At 43.5% G+C, this 20,126-nt stretch overlaps 1 protein-coding gene across 1 annotated transcript in view; it reads left to right on the top strand.

Moving 5' to 3' along the window:
* The window catches only part of KDM5B (lysine (K)-specific demethylase 5B), a gene marked incomplete at its 5' end in the record, with an annotated part of 50,414 nt that overhangs the window by 15,920 nt on the left and 14,368 nt on the right, over nucleotides 1-20,126 (top strand). Inside the window, 13 exons of the mRNA XM_009994402.1 lie at nucleotides 284-442; nucleotides 1,003-1,122; nucleotides 1,521-1,679; nucleotides 2,117-2,298; nucleotides 5,069-5,231; nucleotides 6,207-6,326; nucleotides 10,187-10,381; nucleotides 10,796-10,977; nucleotides 11,576-11,700; nucleotides 12,042-12,192; nucleotides 15,421-15,535; nucleotides 18,290-18,645; nucleotides 19,724-19,862. Coding sequence (XP_009992704.1) covers nucleotides 284-442; nucleotides 1,003-1,122; nucleotides 1,521-1,679; nucleotides 2,117-2,298; nucleotides 5,069-5,231; nucleotides 6,207-6,326; nucleotides 10,187-10,381; nucleotides 10,796-10,977; nucleotides 11,576-11,700; nucleotides 12,042-12,192; nucleotides 15,421-15,535; nucleotides 18,290-18,645; nucleotides 19,724-19,862 — 2,166 coding nt within the window. The remainder of the gene's footprint in view (nucleotides 1-283; nucleotides 443-1,002; nucleotides 1,123-1,520; nucleotides 1,680-2,116; nucleotides 2,299-5,068; nucleotides 5,232-6,206; nucleotides 6,327-10,186; nucleotides 10,382-10,795; nucleotides 10,978-11,575; nucleotides 11,701-12,041; nucleotides 12,193-15,420; nucleotides 15,536-18,289; nucleotides 18,646-19,723; nucleotides 19,863-20,126) is intronic.

Genomic DNA, 20,126 nt, shown 5'->3' with positions numbered 1-20,126 from the left:
GTGCTGCTGATGTAAACTGTCCTGGCCAGGGAATCAAACCTGTCTTTTGGGAAAAATATACATGGAGAGGCTTGCAACTCTAGTGGTCCTTCCTTAAGTGACAAAGTGGGATTATTTAAACGTGTATACAAATATTATATGTTTGCTTGTCTCATTTCCATTTCAGAGATGAGGTGAAAATAAGCTTTGGCCAATGTCACAAACAACTGAGTTACCAAACTGCTCTTTCACCAGGAGTTTCCTGAAGTGCTCCAATTCCCACTCTGGCAATTGTTTGTTACAGGTGGATCTGTACGTGTGTCTCCTGTGTGGCAGTGGGAACGATGAGGACCGACTCCTGCTGTGTGATGGCTGTGATGACAGTTACCACACTTTTTGTTTGATTCCACCCCTTCACGATGTTCCCAAAGGAGACTGGAGGTGTCCCCAGTGTCTGGCTCAGGTAACGCAAGAAAACATACAAGTTAAGCTGAAGATTATTTTTAATTTTGTGGGGTTTTTAAAAAAAATGATTGTAAGGATTGAAAGTACCATTTGTTTCTTAGTTCAGGTTGTGCAAACAAGGTGATAAAAGATAAAGCTAAAATGAAGACTGGGCATGCTTCAGACTGGAAAGCTGTTGCTTGAATATTTCGGAGGCAAAAATTGAATACATTGAGTTTTAATTAGCACCTTTCCTCTGTATTTAAAGTGGTTGCTTAAGCTGGGTGCTTCAGTGTGGAGGCTTATGCATTTTTTTCCACTTAGCTCTACTAGAGGAAAGAGAAATTGGTCATGTTAATTAATATTTATGCAGATTTATAAATAAATTAGGATTGTGGTTTCGAGAATTAAGCAAAGTAAGTTCTTCTGACTCTGTGCAACTTGAGGTGACCATTTCATTTTGGTCAGGTGTCCTGTGTTCTTACCCATCAGATGCTGCAGTCATAGCCCATTTAGGTGAAATCTGAGCACATATGGTCTTATTAATACATTATAGAAACAATTCTCTTTTAATTACAGGAGTGTAATAAGCCTCAAGAAGCATTTGGTTTTGAACAAGCAGCAAGAGATTATACACTGCGCACGTTCGGAGAAATGGCCGATGCATTCAAGTCAGACTATTTTAACATGCCCGTACATGTATGTTCTTGCACTTATCCTGATGTCAGAATGTAGATTTCATTTTTTGTGTGTGTGCTTAATTAAAATACATACATTTTGAGAGGGAGGGGGGAATTCCAGTTTTAAATGGTTTAAATCCCCAAATCAGAGGCTCATCCTCAATCCTTGTTCTTTCTGGTGTCATGATTCCTTGTTCTGCTGGTTTCTTGGTTTGTTTTGTGGGGTTTTTTTCGTTTCATTTTTGAAGAAATGTCTCTATCGCCTGTTCCTGAGAACATTGCATTATTTTTTTCTCTTGTTGAAATGATTTTGAAAGACGGAAATGGTTTGAGCTACTGGAGGCTCCTCCCTGGGAGGAGCTTTAATGCACATGCTTTTCATATACTGAATGCACCTTGTTGTCTTCTCATACCTAGATGGTCCCCACTGAGCTGGTTGAAAAAGAATTCTGGAGACTTGTTAGTACCATTGAAGAGGATGTGACAGTAGAATATGGAGCTGATATTGCTTCAAAGGAATTTGGAAGTGGCTTCCCAGTTAGGGGTGGGAAATTTAAAGTTAGACCAGAAGAAGAGGTAGGTCTCATATTGTGTATGTTTCCACTGCAGTTCTTCATTGAGTAAGTCTCTTTGGTACAAAGCAAGACAATGGAACTGGATTGCAAATTGTTTGTTTTGTGCATCTGGCACAGTATTTGAAGAGGACAATTACATTAGAGTTTTGAATAAAGTTTTCTGTGATCAGACATGGAAAGCCACAGGTTTATCCTAGAAGTTAATAAACAACTTCCAAACAGACAAACAAAAATCTCATTTTAACAAAGCAGGTCAGATAAGGTTTGTGAAAGGAGCAAGGACAATGGAGCTTTTGTTGTTTGATTAATTGACCTGCTTCTTATACTTTTTCAGTTGGGGAAACATGCCTTTCTTCTATTGCTCTTCTGGCACTTTTATCTTCTTGGAATTTTTACTTCATGTTGTAGAAACCTGTGATTGTTCTGTTCAATTTTCAGGAATACCTTGATAGTGGCTGGAATTTAAACAACATGCCTGTGATGGAGCAATCTGTTCTTGCTCACATCACTGCAGACATATGTGGAATGAAACTGCCCTGGCTCTATGTAGGAATGTGCTTTTCTTCATTCTGTTGGCATATAGAAGACCACTGGAGCTATTCCATTAACTATCTGCACTGGTGAGTTTGAGAATAAACTCAGCCTGAGAAACAACCTCCCTTTCATTCCCCCTTCCCCTTTTTAATTAGTGGACTAAAGCCAGATCCATAGAGTTCAGGCCAGAGTGACCCCTGCAGTCCTGTATCAGCAGGGTTTTCATTTGACACAGTGTGATTCCTGCATTGATTTGCTTTTGGAAAGAGACATCCATTCCCAGTTCTAAAAAATCCATGAGAGCTGCAGCAGATACTCCATCAAATGTTTTATTATGCTCAATGTAAAACTAAAAACCATGCAAATTATTTTTTTTAAAAAATCATCTAGCTTCAACTAACAACCTTAGGATCCTGCATATTTTTTTTCTCTGTTAGAAAGACCATTCTATCATAAATCTTCTCATCAAGCAGACAATTATCAACTGTAATCAGGACAGATCTTTGCCATCTCTGTAATATTCTAAATAGATTGGATTTAAACTTCTCACCTTCCAACAGCTTTTCTGGAGTTTGCGTTATTCTTGAAATCTGTCAAGCCTTTTCCCTTTCCTTGTTCACAGAAGTATTCCAGCAATGTGGTAAAGTCACATCCCAGTAGAACATGTCTTTGGTTATTCAGTGGCTGCTCCTTAAAACAGCTCCTGCTGTAGCACAGGCCAAGTAGTCAGTGACTTAATTTGCTTGCTTTATTAGCACTTAAGTATGTTAAAACAAATATTTGAGTGAGGGTAATTAAATGAGTGATCAGGATTCTCCTGTAAAAATTGTGCTTCTTGTAATTTTTTTCTTTTTTTTTTTTTTTTTGGTCTGAAAACTGGGTAGGAGATGTTTTGTTTGCAGTAGAAACTTCATTCCTTCAAGGAGAGCTTCCCTCACTGTTGTCAGAATGGCATGGTGGCTCCATAGCTTTTCCTGAACTGCATCTGTGGTTGCAGGCAAGGCCAGATAATGATAATGTTTCTGTGCACACACATGTACATTCACAGACAGGTGTGCAAGTTGCTCTGCCTGCTTTTAATTAATTTTTTTTTTAGTATGAAAGTTCTTCATGTCTTTTCATTTGTAGATATTCTTCTGTATTTCCCTTCCACTAAGAGGTTTAAGTCTGGGGGATTTAGCCTATTTAAGAGCAGTTTGTAGTTGATGTCAATACTGTTCTTGAGCAGAAGATTCAGTCTTCACAACCTGCCACTGAAGAGCCAAAGCTCTAAACTGTGGAAAGATTTCAGAAGGCAGGACTTACTCTTGTGGAACACTGGGAGTGTCCATCTTCAGGGTTCCCGCAAACCTTGGAGGACCTTGTCTCCTGGGACAGTATTTTGAGCAGGCAGTCCCAAGTGAGCCAGGCTACAGCAGCAGAACCTTTGTCGGGTTGAAGGCAATAGTTCTGCTGCATGACCCTGTCCTGTGTTGGTTCTTGAGGTGGTAGAGGGAGAAAAAACAAATATTTGCTTCTGAAGATGCTTCCAAAGAAATAATTAAGATCCTGGTCAGAGGATGAATTGCCATCACTGATGTTGGTATTTTTAAAAGCAGGGATGTGAAGCTGTCAGGCAGCAGTGTAGAAAGAGCTGTCACCTTCACCTATTCTGCAGGCTGCTGCCCTCACAGGGCTGGCACCTTACCACATTCCTTAGAATCTTGTCATTCTCCATATCTGCTCTCCTGAAGTCTAGAGACCCTTGGTACCAGTATCCCTGTCCAAGTTTAGTATAGTTCAGAACTGCTGCCACCCCTTCCTGGCACTGACACACACCAAAGAGCAGAATTCTTGACTGACCCAGTGTTGGGTCAGGACACAGGACAGTTTTTAGTTGTGAGTGGTCATCATGAATTCATAGAGTTGTTCCAAGGTGATGGCCAGGCTGCACAGTCATTCCATACTGCACAGTGATGACTCGTGCTATTCTCTGTGGTACCAGTGTAACTGCCCTTCCACAGCCCCTCTTGCTCCTTGTCCTCTTCACCACAACAGAACTGCTGTCTGAGGACAGGAATAAACTCCTAGGTGTTAGAGAGATGCTTCTGGATTCACTCTCTTCTGTAATCTTCCTAATTACTTCTTGATTTATGAAAAAAAAGAACTGTTGGGTCAGCTTTACTCTGCCAGCTCTTCAAGAGTCTTGGGAGAAGGTGACTTGCCTGTTATCCTTTTTTCTGAAAACCTTTTCTGGCATTGTTCTTGATGAGGGATTGGAAGGCATTGTCATCTTTGTGCTGCAGGAAGCCAGCTCCACTGTGAACCTGAACCAGTATCTACTGGAACACATCTATGTAATCTTAATTTTCTCAGCTGGCTTGAATTGTGTTCAGCTGTTGCTAAAAGTTCCTTGTTCTTACTCTGGATGTGGATTTTTTTTTTCCTCAAAAGTCTTTTGCATCATTTGAGAGTTTAATTTCTACTTACTACATGTTGCTTTTATGCAATTATGCACAAGGCAGAAAGAAGTGTCTTTGGTTGTTTGATCCAAGAGGGAGTTTGTGTTCATGGTAAAAGACAAACAGCTTATGTTTTGAAGTGGTGCTGGAATCAGCAGAACTTCACTGAGGACTTCTTCAGTCTTTTTATTTTTCTCCCAGAATATTTTAAATATGTGCTCAGAAATGCAGGCAGTTAAAAACTGAGGTCTGGAGGAGGGCCATGTGTAAGCTGTCAAGGTTCAGGAAGGTACATCACCTCTGCATCCCTTCCTGGTGATAGACCCTTCTTTTGACATGGTGTATTTTAAAGCGGAAGACTGAAAATGTAACTTACAAGCTTGCTTATATTTAACTTTTTTTAATAATCTTGCAGGGGGGAGCCTAAAACGTGGTATGGAGCCCCAGGGTATGCAGCTGAACAGCTGGAGGATGTAATGAAGAAGCTTGCTCCAGAGCTATTTGAATCTCAGCCAGATCTCTTGCACCAACTTGTCACCATAATGAACCCGAATACTTTGATGGCCCACGGAGTGCCTGTATGTTGTTGGACTCCTGTGCTACTCCCCCAAACCCAACCCTCTTTCATTTGCACTAATTTCTACTTCAAAGCTAGTAATTGAAACCACTTTTATTACAGAGATGGTGGGGTAGTTTTCATGTGTGTTGTATCTTCCTTCTCTACTATAATGTGCCAGTGTGAACAGATGGGCAATGGAGTCATTGCTGTTGCAATTCCTTGGCAAAGTCTTCTCTGGAGATCCATCTTAGAATATTCCTATTCCTGTATTTCAGCTGGGAAGTTTAGTCTTGACCTTTGAAACAGGACAAGAGCTCTTCCTGTGTCTGTCTAATCAGACACCATTTTTTTTTTGGTCATGGAATTTCTGGCAAGGGGTCAAACCCCATTCTTCCTTTGTCATCCACATCCTCTTATTTTTCCCAGAGAAGTTCTTAGATATTTAAAAATGTTTTTTCATCACTTTCCATCATATTCCATACTAGATTTTTCATGGGAATTATGTCCCTTTACAACTCAATTAGCTTTTGACTAGCTGACCTTGAGACTGAAAGGAAAATTGGGAAGAAGTGGCAAAATTTGTGGTGTGAGAGACTCCAAAATGGAAAGTTGCAGGAGGATGTGCCTGCTCTCATGCTGGTGATCCAGCACAAACAGCATTAGATTTACAGCAGTAGGAACTTTGGAGTAGGTTCCAAATCTGTCTTCCCCTTCAGCTCCAGGCTGAAAAGAGCCTTGTCTGTGCTTCCCCTGGGTGAGTGTGCACAGCAAAGGGCACAGACAGCTGGCTTAAAATGCCTTCAAGTGCAGGTCTGGCTGATTGAAACCTCTCTGCTTTCTAGGGACAAGTTACCAAATGCCACTTGTCATTCTTGGGCTTATGTTTTGCGACTATCCAAAGTCATGACAGAAGTGACTAGGAACTGGAAATTCATCTTCAGAGCCTTCAGCTCTGTTTAGGTCTGACCTAATGCTTGTCTGTCTTTTCTCCTAGGTCTATCGAACCAATCAGTGTGCTGGAGAGTTTGTGATCACCTTTCCAAGAGCTTATCACAGTGGCTTCAATCAGGGGTTCAATTTTGCTGAAGCTGTGAACTTCTGCACAGTTGATTGGGTATGTGCCAAGAATAGTGTTTTGTAAAGTGTGGCTCACCCAACATTGCTCCTACCTGATCTGCAGCTCTGATGTCCTGCTAAAGCACAGCTTGGGTCCACAGATCAGGAGGAGCCTGTTGCTGGAAGCACAATGTCTTGCTGATGGTTTGGCTTAATGTCCAGATAGAAAATGATGACAAGTGGTGTCCCTCAGGGGTCAGTATTGGAACCAGTGCTGTTTAATATCTTTATTAATGATATTGACAGTGGCATTTGGAGCACCCTCAGCAAGTTTGCCCATGGTACGAAGCTGGGTGGTGCACTTGATACTCCAGAGGGTGCCATTTAGGGGGACCTGGACAAGCTGGAGAAGTGGGCCCAGGCAAACCTCATGAGGTTCAACAAGGCCATGTGCAGGGGTGACATGCTGGAGAGCAGCCCTGTGGAAACAGACCTGGGGGTACTAGTGGATGAAAAGCTGGACATGAGCCACCAATGTGCAATTGCAGTCCACAAGGCCAAGCACATCCTGGGCTGCATCAAAAGCAGTGTGGCCAGCAGGTCAAGAGGTGATTCTGCTCCTCTACTCTGTCCTAATGAGACCTCACCTGGAGTACTGTGTCCAGCTCTGGAGCCCTCAGCACAAGAAGGATGTGGACCTGTTGGAGCGTGTCCAGAGGAGGGCAACAAAAGTGACTGGGGGGCTAGAGCAGCTCTCTTATGGAGACAGGCTGAAGGAGCTGGGGTTGTTCAGCCTGAAGAAGAGAAGATTCCAGGGGGACCTTATAATGACCTTCCAGTACCGGAAAGGAGCCTGTAAGGAGGCTGGGGAAGAGCTGTTCTCAGGGCATGTAATGATAGGGCAAGAGGTGATGGTTTTAAGGTAGAAAAGGGTAGATTGAGATTGGACACGAGGAAAAAGCTATTTAATATGAGGGTGGTGGATCACTGGAACAGGTTGCCTAGAGAGGTGGTGGGGGCCCCATGCCTGGAGACACTGAAGGTCAGACTTGATGGGACTCTGAGGAACCTGGTCTAGTGCGAGATGTCCCAGCTTACTGTGGGGGGTTGGACTAGATGACCTTTAGAGGTCCCTTCCAACCCAAGGCATTCTGTGATTCTGTTTCTTTTATGTAATGAACTGTGGGGCTTTCTCTGGTCCCTGAGGTTCAGTTTGAAATGATATATTAGGGCTGATACATCTTTTACAGCCAGAGGTAGGCAAGGCTCTGTGCATGCTCAGAAGGAGAAGCACCAGTGCTGCTAAATCTGCTCCTTTTCTGTTCCCAAATTTCATTCCAATTGTCAAGAGCCAGAAAAAAATTCTTGTGTTTATTACACTGGAGTTCTCCAAGAGGTGCTTTCTACAGTGAAGAGCAAAGCTGGCTTGGACTCCTTTTCTACTATAGCTTCTGTGATTAAATCAAATAATAAATGTAACAGGCATTAAGAACAATTACAGACTTAGATAGTCCTCTTGGGGAAAAGATAATAAGAATTGCATCTGATGTTAGTCCATCCTTTTGGGTAGGAGAGGGGGTGGAGGTTTTTAGGGAAGATTATCTTAATGAGAAGGGAGCAGAAAGTCTTAGTGTTCAAACAGAAGGTTTACAGACCAGTACTTTATTCCCAGTGAGCTTCACTCAGCCCATTGAAACAACAGAGACAGCCACACATAACAATTATTAAGTCATAATAATTTATGAAGTTTTTTGTCTTCTTAAAATGAAAACAAATGGAGGATGGTTGCTTCAAAATCTCTCCTCCCCAGCAGATTGCAGACACACGGTGTTGCCTCATCTCAGAAAGATACTTTGAAGCTACTGGTATTTCAAATGATCATAGAAATGTAACATGCCAGACTGGTTTGGGTTGGAAGGGACCTTAAAGATCATCTAGTTTCAACCCCCCTGCATGGGCAGGGACACCTCCCACCAGCCCAGGTTGCTCCAAGCCCCATCCAACCTGCCCTTCAACACTGCCAGGGATGGGGCAGCCACAGTTTCTCTGGGCAACCTGGGCCAAAGTCTTACCACCCTCAAAGGAAAGAATTTCTTCCTAATGTCTAATCTAAATCTCCCCTCTTCCAGTTTTAATCCATTCCCCCTTGTCCTGTCACTACCAGCCCTTGTCAAAAGTCCTCTTTTTCCTTTCTTGTAAAAGAAAATTGCTCCTTTTGTCATTATTTTTTTCCCCAAAAGAAGTTCTCGGCTATTTGTAAATGTAGCCCATCTAAAAATGTTCCTAGTCTTAAAAAACCCCATCACTTAGAAGTAGGAGATGACCAAAACAGGAAGAAAGCTTTCTGCTTTGTGACTTTGTTCATGTATCAGTTGTTTTGGTTTGTTTTTCCTCTTGTCCTGCCAAGAGTTTCATACCCAACTCTGACATGTCACTTAATTGTAACCTGATCATCACTATCTGTCTGGGGAGCAACACTTCTAAAATAAACCTTTGATTAACCTGCCCAGCTCATAATTAATTGTTTCCTCTGCCTGGGGTCAGTGAGGGACTTCAGTGCATCAGGGAGTCAGTAAGTTTCTCCTGCTGCAACAGTTCATGTCCTGCATAAAACAGCCACATGCCTTGAGAAGGTCCAACATGCTCAGCAACCTGCCTGTGCCAGGACATCCCTGTGCTTCCCTGTGACACTTTCCCAGCCTCTGTGTAGTTTTAGCTTGGATCACTTGGTTTATTGATTGAATTGCCCCTAATAATGGTCTCTTCCAAGTAGTGAATGCAAGTTTTTTACCTGGGTTCAGGAGGGAAAAGCTGTATCTGCTGTAAAGGAGCTATCCTGGTTTCTAAGAACTGAGTTCCTTGATTGATCTAGTTTTACATTCTGAAATCAGAACATTGTTGCTAGAAGGGTTTGTCTTGGCCTTCTATCAAATCCTAGAATTGCCCTCTTGGAAGGGACCTTGAAGATCATCAAGTCCAAACATAACCCAGCCTCTCCCCACCATAACCTGATTTACTTGTTCAGTGCTTAAATTGTGTCTCTAAGCACTATTATCTGTATTTTTTTTAAACACTTCCAGGGATGGTGACTCCATCACCTCCCTGGGCAGCCTGTTCCAGTGTCCAACCACTCTTTGGGTAAAGAAATTCTTCCTAACGTTCAATCTAACCCTCCCCTGGTGCAGCTTCAGGCCATTTCTCTGGTCCTGTCATTATTCACTTGGGAGAAGAGCCCAACTCCCACCTCCCTACAACCTCCTTTCAGGGAGCTGTAGAGAGCAATGAGGTCTCCCCTCAGCCTCCTCTTCTCCAAACTAAACAATCCCAGTTCCCTCAGCCTCTCCTCATAGGACTTATTCTCCAGACCTTTCACCAGCATGGTGACTGTTCTTTGGACATGCTCCAGCAACTCAACATCCTTCTAGTAGTGAAGGGCCCAGAACTGACCCCAGTACTCGAGGTGCAGCCTCACCAGTGCTGAGTACAGGGGTTTGATCCCCTCTCTACTCCACGTGGCAACACTATTCCTGATGCAGGCCAGGATGCCATTGGCCTTCTTGACCACCTGGGCACACTGCTGGCTCATGTTGGGTCGACTGTCAGCCAACACCCTCAGGTCTTTCTCTGCCATGGAGCTTCCAACCAGAAGGCATTAATATCTCAGCCTTTTCTTCATCCCTGTTTGCCATATTCCCCCCCCATATCCAATAAGGGATGGAGATTCTCCCTCGTTTTCTTTTTGCTGTTCATATATTAGTAAAGCCTTTTTTAATTGTCTTTGCTGGTAGTGGCTAGATTGAGCTCCAGCTGGACTTGTAATTTTTGGATAGTTTTTTGTTATTAGCATAAAAAAAAATATCAATATCTTCATGTAATTTTCTGAATGAGCTCTGCCTTGATTCCCTGGTTTCCCTGCAGCTGCCCCTGGGCCGCCAGTGCGTGGAGCATTACCGGCTGCTGAGCCGCTACTGCGTGTTTTCCCACGATGAGATGATCTGTAAAATGGCTTCCAAAGCAGATGATCTTGATGTTGTGGTAGCATCTACGGTTCAGAAAGACATGGCTATTATGATTGAGGAAGAGAAGAAATTGCGTGAGAAGGTGGATAAACTGGTGAGTTGGAGGGAATGGTGCTGTACTGAGCAAAGGGGCGGTTGGAACGGTGGTGTGGAGACGTGCAGGGACTTGTTCTGTGTTGGCAGTGGCTTAGAGTTGCTGGGAACCTTCCTGAGCAGCAGTCTGGGTTTCAGTGGGCCACTTGGGTACTCCAAAGGATCACTTATTGTGTATCTGGCTTTAGCATCTGCCTATTAATATTGTTCAGAATGTCTCTTTTAAAGTAATATCTGTTCTTTCAATAATTTGTTCATTATAGCTGATTTTGCACTAACCAAGCGATCTGTCTACCTGGTTTTAAGATCTTATTTCTCAAGTTATTATCCCTTTGATAGATTTAGCTTATGATGTTTTAGCTTGGAGTAATCACCTCTTCATTAGACGTTGAAGTGATGTAACCTTCTTTTGCAGGGAGTGACCGACTCAGAGAGAGTGTCTTTTGAGCTGTTTCCTGACGATGAGCGACAGTGCTTGAAGTGTAAAACCACCTGTTTCATGTCTGCTGTTTATTGTCCATGTAAACCTGGATTATTGGCGTGCTTGTATCATGTTGAGGAACTCTGTTCCTGTCCTACCTTCAAATACAAACTGGGGTAAGCTTTAGGTAGCAAATAATACTGTGTTCTGAAGGTGTTTATCGTATGTGTAGCTGTTGCAGCCTGATAATTTCGCGCCTGATCTGCTTTGTCAGTGGTGCTGGTGCCTGTGTTCTGTTTCTCTCAGTCCTTTGCAAATACTGTACCCCAAAACAATGTCCCCTTTTTGTCCTTGTAGACAAAGACTCTTTCTTTCCAGCATTCAACTCTTCTTGCTCTATAAAGGCAAAAATTACTGAATAAGTTTGTTTGCTTTTTTATTTATAGCAAGAAGGTCATCACCCCTTACATCCAGTCATTGCTGAGGAATATTTATTTGCTTTGTTAGCTTTCCTTCCTGTTGCTATCTTTCCTTTCCTGTTGTTTGCTATGTTTTGTCCTACATAATCTCACAATTGCTTCAATCATAGAAGTGATTCCAATGTTTGTTATCTTGGAGGAGAACCTGGTATGGTTGTAGGCCTTAATCACACACCCCTGGGGGCACAGTAGATAATTCCTCACTATGTAATAATTTGTTGTATGGACCAGTAAATCCTGATGCTCCTCCCCCCCCAGTTTTTGCTGAGGAGTTTGGTTTCTGTGCTCCCTGCAGGTACCGCTACACCCTGGAGGAGCTGTATCCCATGATGAACGCCCTCAAGATGCGCGCGGAGTCCTACAACGAATGGGCTTCCACTGTTAATGAAGCTCTGGAGGCAAAAATTAACAATAAAAGAAGTGAGTGCCTTATCTTTTGTCTGCAATATGTCATTTTAAATGGCTAGCTTCTCAGTTTTGAGTTTCTGAACCTTAGTAGCTTTTGTCTCATGCTTACATGACAACCCAAAGAAATAATTTATGATTTCTATTCTAGGATTCAAGTTTTAAAGTAAATGTTTTAGCTGCAATAATCCCAGAGATTCTGCTAGGCTGTCTCTGTGTGAGAAGACTGCAAATCACTTTGACACAAAATATAACTCAAGTTGAAATAGAAATGCATTTAAATGTGTTATTCAGCCTTACCATTGAAAATCCATCAGAAAGGGGGACTTTTGCTAACTTACTGTCTTTCCCAAAAGGTCTCATCAGTTTTAAGGCTTTGATAGAAGAATCAGAAATCAAAAAGTTTCCAGACAATGATCTTCTGAGACACCTCAGATTGGTGACACAGGATGCAGACAAATGTGCCTCAGTTGCACAGCAGCTTCTTAATGGCAAAAGACAAACCAGGTAAGTGTTGCTCTACGGTTTTGCAACAAAATTGAGTGACTGAAGATAGATGCTAGTGTTCCATAAGCCTTAAAAATGGAAACAATCTTTTTGTCTTCCCAAGAGAGCCATCTTTACTGGGAGACTCACTTTTACTGAATGTAATAAGTTGAACAACCTGAACTTTCAGGCTCTTTCTCCTGTTTGACAGCTGGGCAGTTAGTTCATTCTAATGTTCCCTGAAAGGAAAAATTGGTGTGGTACTTCCAGACAAGGCAACACCCAGTGAGAGACAGTCTTTGTGCCATGGGGACTGAAAGTCTATCAGTGGTGCATATGTCATGATATTCATTACACTTCATGCCTTGTGGAAAATGAAGTGTCTGAACTTCCTGAGCTGATGATGATGGGCATACTGTGCTAGATCTCTGAAAAGTATCAGCACTTACTTTGGCAGCACTGCTGTTAAATCTTTTAGACAGGTTATTTGCTCAAGGAATGTGAAGGTAGTGCAGTGGCTGGTAACGCATTCTTTGTGAACTGCATGTCTGGCTGCTTGGTCCTGCTAGCACATTCCATGTCTGAAATTAGTTGGAAGGAGTCAGAAGATCCAGAAGAACAAGGCCAGATCTCATTGCATCAGTTTGGTTGTGACTGTCATGGTGTACTTGTCTTTTGGGGATTACAAATTGCAGATTCTCTACCCAGAGTTCCAGTGGCTGCATTTGACCTTGTGGGATGCTAGATTTCTAAGAAAATCTTGGGTTTATGTGGAGGACAATATTGTCAGCAATCTGAAGTGTGAAGCACTTCAGGAAAAACTCTTTCCTGTTCCATCTGGATTATTTCCACCTGTTTCTGCTGCTTTGAACAACATGGTGTGTGTCAGAGCCGTTGCTCGTTGTGCTGCTGTGATTGCATGTGTGTGGTTTCTGCCTGTCTCCTGCCTCAGCAAGAATCCTGGGGCTTGTCCCTGTGCTCCTGCAGTACTTTGGAGGCTGACTTGGACTTTGGTAGTAGAATATTCAGCTACTATTTAGACATGATTCTTGTAGCTGAGCTTCCCTTCCTAGTAATCCTTGCATAAGTCTTGGTAACCAGGACTTGATTAAAAATTGACTATCACTGTGTGCAGTCACAGGAGGATGAAGCTTCTGTCACAGCAACATAAAAATGTTACAACAGAAAATGGAAATTTCAGCCCTCCCAACAGATGTGACTTCTGCCAGGGCAGTAATTTCCACCCCAGAGATTCCCAGGACTGTTATCAAAGGACATGTCCACTTCTATCTCTTCCTTCCTGAGAGTAAATCCTGTGAGTCTTGCTCACCATCTTCTCTGTAGTATTTGAGGAAATGCAGATGAGCTCTACTTCCCTTTTTCCTTTGGTTCTTACAGTGGTGGGTGATGAAGCCATCCTAACAGATGCTGTTGGGCAGATTGTTCTGGGACCAGCTGTTTGAGTGGGGCCAGAGGACAGTGTAGTCCTCATTCCTCTCTAGCCCTGGCATGAATCCTGGGGTCAGTTTTGAGCCCTTCACCACAAGAAGGACATTGAGGGGCTGGATCGTGTCCAGAGAAGGGCAGTGGAGCTGGGGAAGGGGTTGGAGCACAAGTCTGAGCAGGAGCAGCTGAGGGAGCTGGGGGTGTCCAGCCTGGAGCAAAGGAGGCTGCGGGGAGACCTTCTGGCTCTGGAACTGCCTGAGAGGAGGTTGGAGCCAGGGGAGGGGTCAGTCTCCTCTCCCAAGGAATAAGTGACAGGACAAGGGGAAATGGACTCATGTTGTGTCAGGGGAGGTTTAGATTGGATCTTGGGAACAATCTCTTCCCCAGAAGGGTTGTCAGGTGCTGGCCCAGGCTGCCCAGGGCAGGGGTGGAGTCCCCATCCCTGGAGGGATTTCAAAGCCATGTAGATGAAGTGCTGAGGGACATGGGTCAGGAGTGGCCTTGGCAAGGCTGGGATAATGATTGGACTGGATGATCTTAAAGGTCTTTTCCAACCAAAACAATTCAGTGATCCTGTGTAGATGATGTTGGAAAGGAACAGTATGACAGCAGGGCAAATACAGAGGGATGTTCTCATTCTCCATCTCCTTTCTTCTCCAGACCTCATGACACCTTTTCTGCTTTTTAGATTCTCCAAGACATTAGAGACCTTGTACTTAGAGATCTTTGTAATTAGTAACCTTGGATGGATGTGGGCCTCATTCTGTCTTTTTTTTTTTTTTTTTATTTTAGGCTCATGTAGTTTCTGGTTTTCCAAACCATCCTGGTGACAGTTTTGCAGTTTAGATGTGTATGTGTGTGTGCCCACATGTATGTATACATAAATCCTCGTTTATCTTAAAAAGTTGTGCCTTTTCCTGGAAGATACTGCAGAACTTCCACAAAAAATAGGAAACAATGTAGACCATAAAACAGCCCCTGTTGTACCTGAGACTTTGAATTAATTTTATTGTTCAGCTTATGATGGAACTCTTAATGTGATCTTGGCATATCCTTTAAAAATACCTATTTTTAACACAGGGTGTTAAATAGATATTTATTATATAGTGGTCACATTCCAGTCATGCTGGCATATCCTGCTGACATGTTGCTTTCCTCATTTATTTAAATGACAAATTGTGGATTAAATTGGAGCCAGCACTGTAAGACGTTTTTTTCCTTTTCTGTTCGGGGTTCTCAGGCCTAGTTAATATTAGCTTGAGTTTAGAGAGGTTTTTAATATTAGCTGTTAACCCTTGTAAGCCACTCATTTGATACAAAGCTTGTAGATAAAAATGAAAATGATGATTTCAGCGTAAAGAGGATTTTTCAGAAGTGCCTACACACCCTGTGAGTATAAAACCCATTCAAAATTGGGATTTGTTCTCTTTTGGTATGGGCATGGGAAGAGCTTAGTACAATAGCTGTTGCAACACAACTGAATACTTGATCCACAATTGCTTTGTATTCTGGAAAAAAGCCTAATTTTAATCCATAATAACCAGTGCTTTCCCAAGGTTTGAGTAGTTGTTCCAGAATAGTATTTAATATGAAAGAGTATTTTCAACAATGGCTTATTCTGCTACAGCCAGCTGAAGTTCTCCCATGTATGTAGGCCCTAGGCTGCTTGGGTGCTTTTGAATATTCCATTATTTGTGAGTAAAGTTTGACGCAGAAGAAATCATAAGCAGATTTTTTGAGAAGTGGAGATTTTATGTTATATTTTGGTGGCATCCAACCAAGCTGAACTGTGCTGAATTGCAGGTACCGCTCCGGAGGGGGGAAGTGCCCAAACCAGCTGACGGTGAACGAGCTGCGGCTGTTCGTGAGGCAGCTCTATGCTCTGCCCTGTGTCCTCAGCCAGACACCCCTGCTAAAGGTAACGTGGGAAACCCAGAATCACAGGATTGTTGTGGTTGGAAAAAACCTCTGAGAACATCAGGTCCAACCATCCACACAGGAGAAAAGCAAAAACCCCAGAGCACCAAACAACAGCACAGCAACACCCCCAGGCCCACTACAGCATGCCCCAAAGTGCCACATCTGCAGGTTTTTTTAATACCTCCAGGGATGGTGACTCCACCACCTCCCTGGGCAGCCTGTTCCAGTGTCCAACCACTCTTTGGGTAAAGAAATTCTTCCCAATATCCAGTCTAACCCTCCACTGGAAAAGCTTCATGCAATTTCCTCTGGTCCTGTCGTTATTGACATGGGAGAAGAGCCCAACTCCCACCTCCCTACAACCTCCTTTCAGGGAGCTGTAGAGAACAATGAGGTCTCCCCTCAGCCTTCTCTTCTCCAAACTAAACACCCCCAGTTCCCTCAGTGTCTCCTCACAGGACTTATTCTCCAGACCTTTCACCAGCTTGGTGGCTCTTCTTTGCTCCAGGGGCCCAGCCCAAGGGCAAAGAGCACTATCATTTGTTAGTGATATTTTTGCACTGAATTCTTCTCCTATTTTACTACTTGCTCCAACAAGAAAGACCTTTAAACTGGCAGCCCTGGGTAGGGTAACTTGTGCACAGGAGTTGCTCAAGAAGGAAGCTTTCTGATCTGCTGGTGTTTATGGTCAGTAGAGTTATGCTACACGGGACATATGTTAATGTTGCATGAAGCAACACAAAAGCAGCAGCAGGATGACATGAATAACTACAGGTTAAAAGTTTGGGGTCAGTTGACTAGTCTCCCCTGAAGAGGTGAAGCCAGGTTTATCTGAGAGTATTCAAAGCTCCATAGTGCCCCTAGTGACACTTCTGCCATTTGTCACTTCCCTGCTGTGTTAATCCACGGCCAGCTTTTCAGTCTTCTCATTAGAGACCTCCTTGTATCAACCCCCTTCCAGGAACCAGCACAGATAAACCCAGCCAAAGCTACCACCCCTAATATTTGTTCTAGCAGAGTACATGCTGCTGAGGGTGACCCAGGTCACTGTGCTCAGTAGCTGCACAGCCCTTGGACAAGCTGAGAGTAATTCAAGATTTGGTTTCAGAATTTGCCAAAACATTATCACAATGAGGGGTAAGTGAAAAAAGGAACATGAATTCTGGGCAACTGCAAGTCCCATCCTAATGGAGAAGGACTTTGCATGTTTGTGACTCTCAACTCCTGACCTATCTCTGAGGTGTCCACATAATGCTGAAAGACCAGAGCATAGTGTGACTTTGAATCAGAATAGACAGGTTTTGTTCAGCTTTATGTCTGTTGCTTCTGAAGCTTTATCAGGTCTGGAATGTGTGAATTAGATTTTATGTAATCCTATTTACAGTTATTTGTTTATAGCATTGTAACTCTGAAGTTCTCTTACTAATTCAAAAAGCAGAAGTTCAGAAATGCCAGAGATGCAAACAGCTCTTCTCCATCTGGCATTCTTGAACAGGGAAATATCAAACACATATGGTCAGGGTATTAGTTTATATCATTGTCAACAATCCTACATTATATGTAGTCATGTAAATGAGGCTGTTAATTGAAATGACCAACAGTTACTAGAGATCAGTTGACAATTTAATCTGTCTCTAAAAGGGCTTTATTTCCATCATGGGTGGGATTGCTTATCCTGGCATACAACCTGATTGGCAAAATCCCAAGGTACCAGCTGTGAAGGAAGAACTCACTGCTGGAATTGCATTTCAACCAGTACTGGAAGCGTTGGGCAGGATGGCTAAATACAGACCTGTTCCAGCCTTTGCAGTGAGATTACTCTGGCTGACTGTCCATCATGCTGGGTGAGGTGCAAACAGCCACACAGGGGCCTTGGAGGGGTAATTAGCTGTTGGACATATGGAGAGAGGGAAGGTGTTGCACTACATGAGAGAGTAGAAAGCCTGTGACTTATGGAGACACTGTGGTCCAGTTCAAAACCTTAACAGTGCAGCAGAAATGAACCCCAGAACTCCATGCCCTTCCCAGTGTTCTTCAAAGCTTTCTTAATCTTGACCTTATTTTCTAGCCTTCTCAATCATTCCAGAACAAAGCCAGAAAACAGCACTGATGGAACACCTAAAATTTCCCCTTAGATCCTTTCTATTCTTATGAGACTTTTTTGGCACTTGTCTCTTAGTTCAAAGGAATTTGGAATTCCCTTGTTCTGTGATCCTCAAGCTGGTGGACACATGTATGAGGAGATGCTGATACATACATTGTGTGTTGAAGACACACTATTAAGTGGTCCAGATGTTTTGGAAACTCCCTTTTTGCAAGGAGTCACATGGAGAAGACAAGGGGTAATCACAGAATGTTAGGGTTTGGAAGGGACCTCCAAAGATCATCGTGTCCAATCCCCAATGTAATGGGTACAAGTTACTCCTGGGGAGGTTCTCATTGGACTCCAGAAGAAAATTTTTCGCCATGAGACACTGGAAAAATGTCCCCAGGGAAGTGGTGGATTCCTCTACATTGGAGAGTTTGAAGACTCAGCTTGACATGCTGCTGGGCCACCTCATTTAAATTGCATTATTACCTAGAGAGGTTGGACCAGATGATCCTTGAGGTCCCTTCCATTCCATGATTCTGTGTCACCACTGGCAGGTTTGTGTGTTGTGCTGCGGTGTTTGCCGGCCGCCGCGCACGTGGGTGTTCAACAGGTTTGGCAGTTGCTTTTCTCCCAGTTTATTGCTGCATTTGTTTATTTCAGGATCTTCTTGATCGTGTGGAAGCTTTCCAACAGCAAAGCCAAAAACTCCTGTCTGAAGAAATGCCCAGTTCTGCAGAGCTGCAGGAGCTGCTGGATGTCAGCTTCGACTTCGACGTCGATCTGCCCCAGCTGGCGGAGCTGCGGACGCGGCTGGAGCAGGCCCGCTGGCTGGAGGACGTGCAGCTGGCTTCTGCAGACCACAGCTCGCTCACTCTGGATGACATGAGACGTCTGATAGACTCAGGTGTTGGACTGGCTCCCTACCCAGCAGTTGAGAAAGCGATGGCAAAGCTGCAGGAGCTCCTCACTGTGTCTGAACACTGGGATGACAAAGCCAGGAATCTGATAAAGGCCAGGTAGAAGCTGAGTCTTCCTGTTCCATCTTGTGATTCCATGAGCTGTTTACAATGGATATCGCTGGCTTTACTCCTGAGGGGGCTTTTCTGTTCATCCTGTTCACAACATGAAGGCAAAACATGAAGTGCCATGGAGAAGGGAAAGGAATGGAGAAGGGGGATGAGGGACTTGGCCATGTCAAACCTCAAACCTTGCTTGCAGAGTTGGTGGTGCCCCACTGTCATGGTGGAAATCCTTTCACCACAAGGAAGGATTTTAAGACATGTCTTCCCTCCTTCATTTCTGCCTTCTTCCTACGCCCAGTGTCAGGCTGGCAAAATGTTATTGTATGCACTAATATTGAGGAGATTTTTCAGATTAGTTGGTGCAGGGAAGAAGAAAATAAGCCAAATACATCCTTAATGAGAAAAATGTTCTTGCTTCTTGCTTTGACCTTTTGATTTATAAAGTAAAATGGGGGAGAGCATCGTTTAGAAAAGTGCCTCAAACTTATATGCAAGTTTTCTTCCCTCCACATTCCTGGTTTTACTTTTTAAAAAATTCTTTCCCCCAGACTCATAATTAGGAAAGCATTTGAGCCTTTCATACCCACTAGTAATCATACTGTTTTAAAGTAATCATCCATTCAGCACAAAACTGGAAGAAACTTGCTTTTACCCTCCAAACTGGAGATGCTGCTGTGTTTGTACCTTTCTAAAACAAATCGAATTGTGAAATACAGGAAACCCATCTTCAGAGTTTTTTTGTAACCTTCTAATGTAGCATCACTTAGCTAGTCACGTTTTAGGGTTCATTGTGTGTTTGAGGATCCAAGGTTCTTGCAGTCAAAAGTTAATGAATGTTAAACCTGCCTTGAGTTCAGAAGTGTGACTGTTTCTGGTAGGAGTCTGCAGCAAGCAAATGTACCTGCATGACTAGTGCAGATGGATGTGCAGACTAGACTGGGTGTGCAGTCCTCATCTCTAGTGCTGAACATGAGGCCATTATTTGGTGTAATTCTGGTTTTACTGACTCAGATGAGTAGGAGAAGCCCCGTTGCTGCAGCATTTTACGCTGTGGGCTGTTCTGTTCCCGCAGACCGCGGCAGTCGCTGAGCAGCCTGGCAGCGGCGGTGAAGGAGCTGGAGGAGATCCCAGCCTATCTCCCCAGTGGTGCGGCCCTGAAGGACGCGGTGCAGAAGGCCAAAGACTGGCTGCAGGAGGTGGAAGCTCTGCAGGTACATGAACTCTGCTTCTGCTGAGGGACAGGAACCCCTGTCAGGTTAACAGACCCTGTACAGGATTCCCTCTGTACATGAGTGCTGGTTTTACCTCTGCTCCTGGACCTGATTTATGTTCCTTCACCTCAGCAATTAACTGGATGCAATAAAATCTGTAAAGGATAAATCTAGACACTTTACTGGAGAGGGGCTTTTGTCAAGGACTACTCATAGTGAGAGAACAAGGGGTGATGGATTAAAACTGGAAGAGGGAGCTTTAGA

The sequence above is a fragment of the Chaetura pelagica genome, unplaced genomic scaffold (assembly GCF_000747805.2).
Source record: "Chaetura pelagica isolate M959 unplaced genomic scaffold, ChaPel_1.0 scaffold470, whole genome shotgun sequence".
Classification (NCBI taxonomy): Eukaryota; Metazoa; Chordata; class Aves; order Apodiformes; family Apodidae; genus Chaetura; species Chaetura pelagica.
The sequence above is the reverse complement of the archived record's forward strand: the minus strand, read 5'-3'. Positions and strand labels throughout refer to the sequence as shown.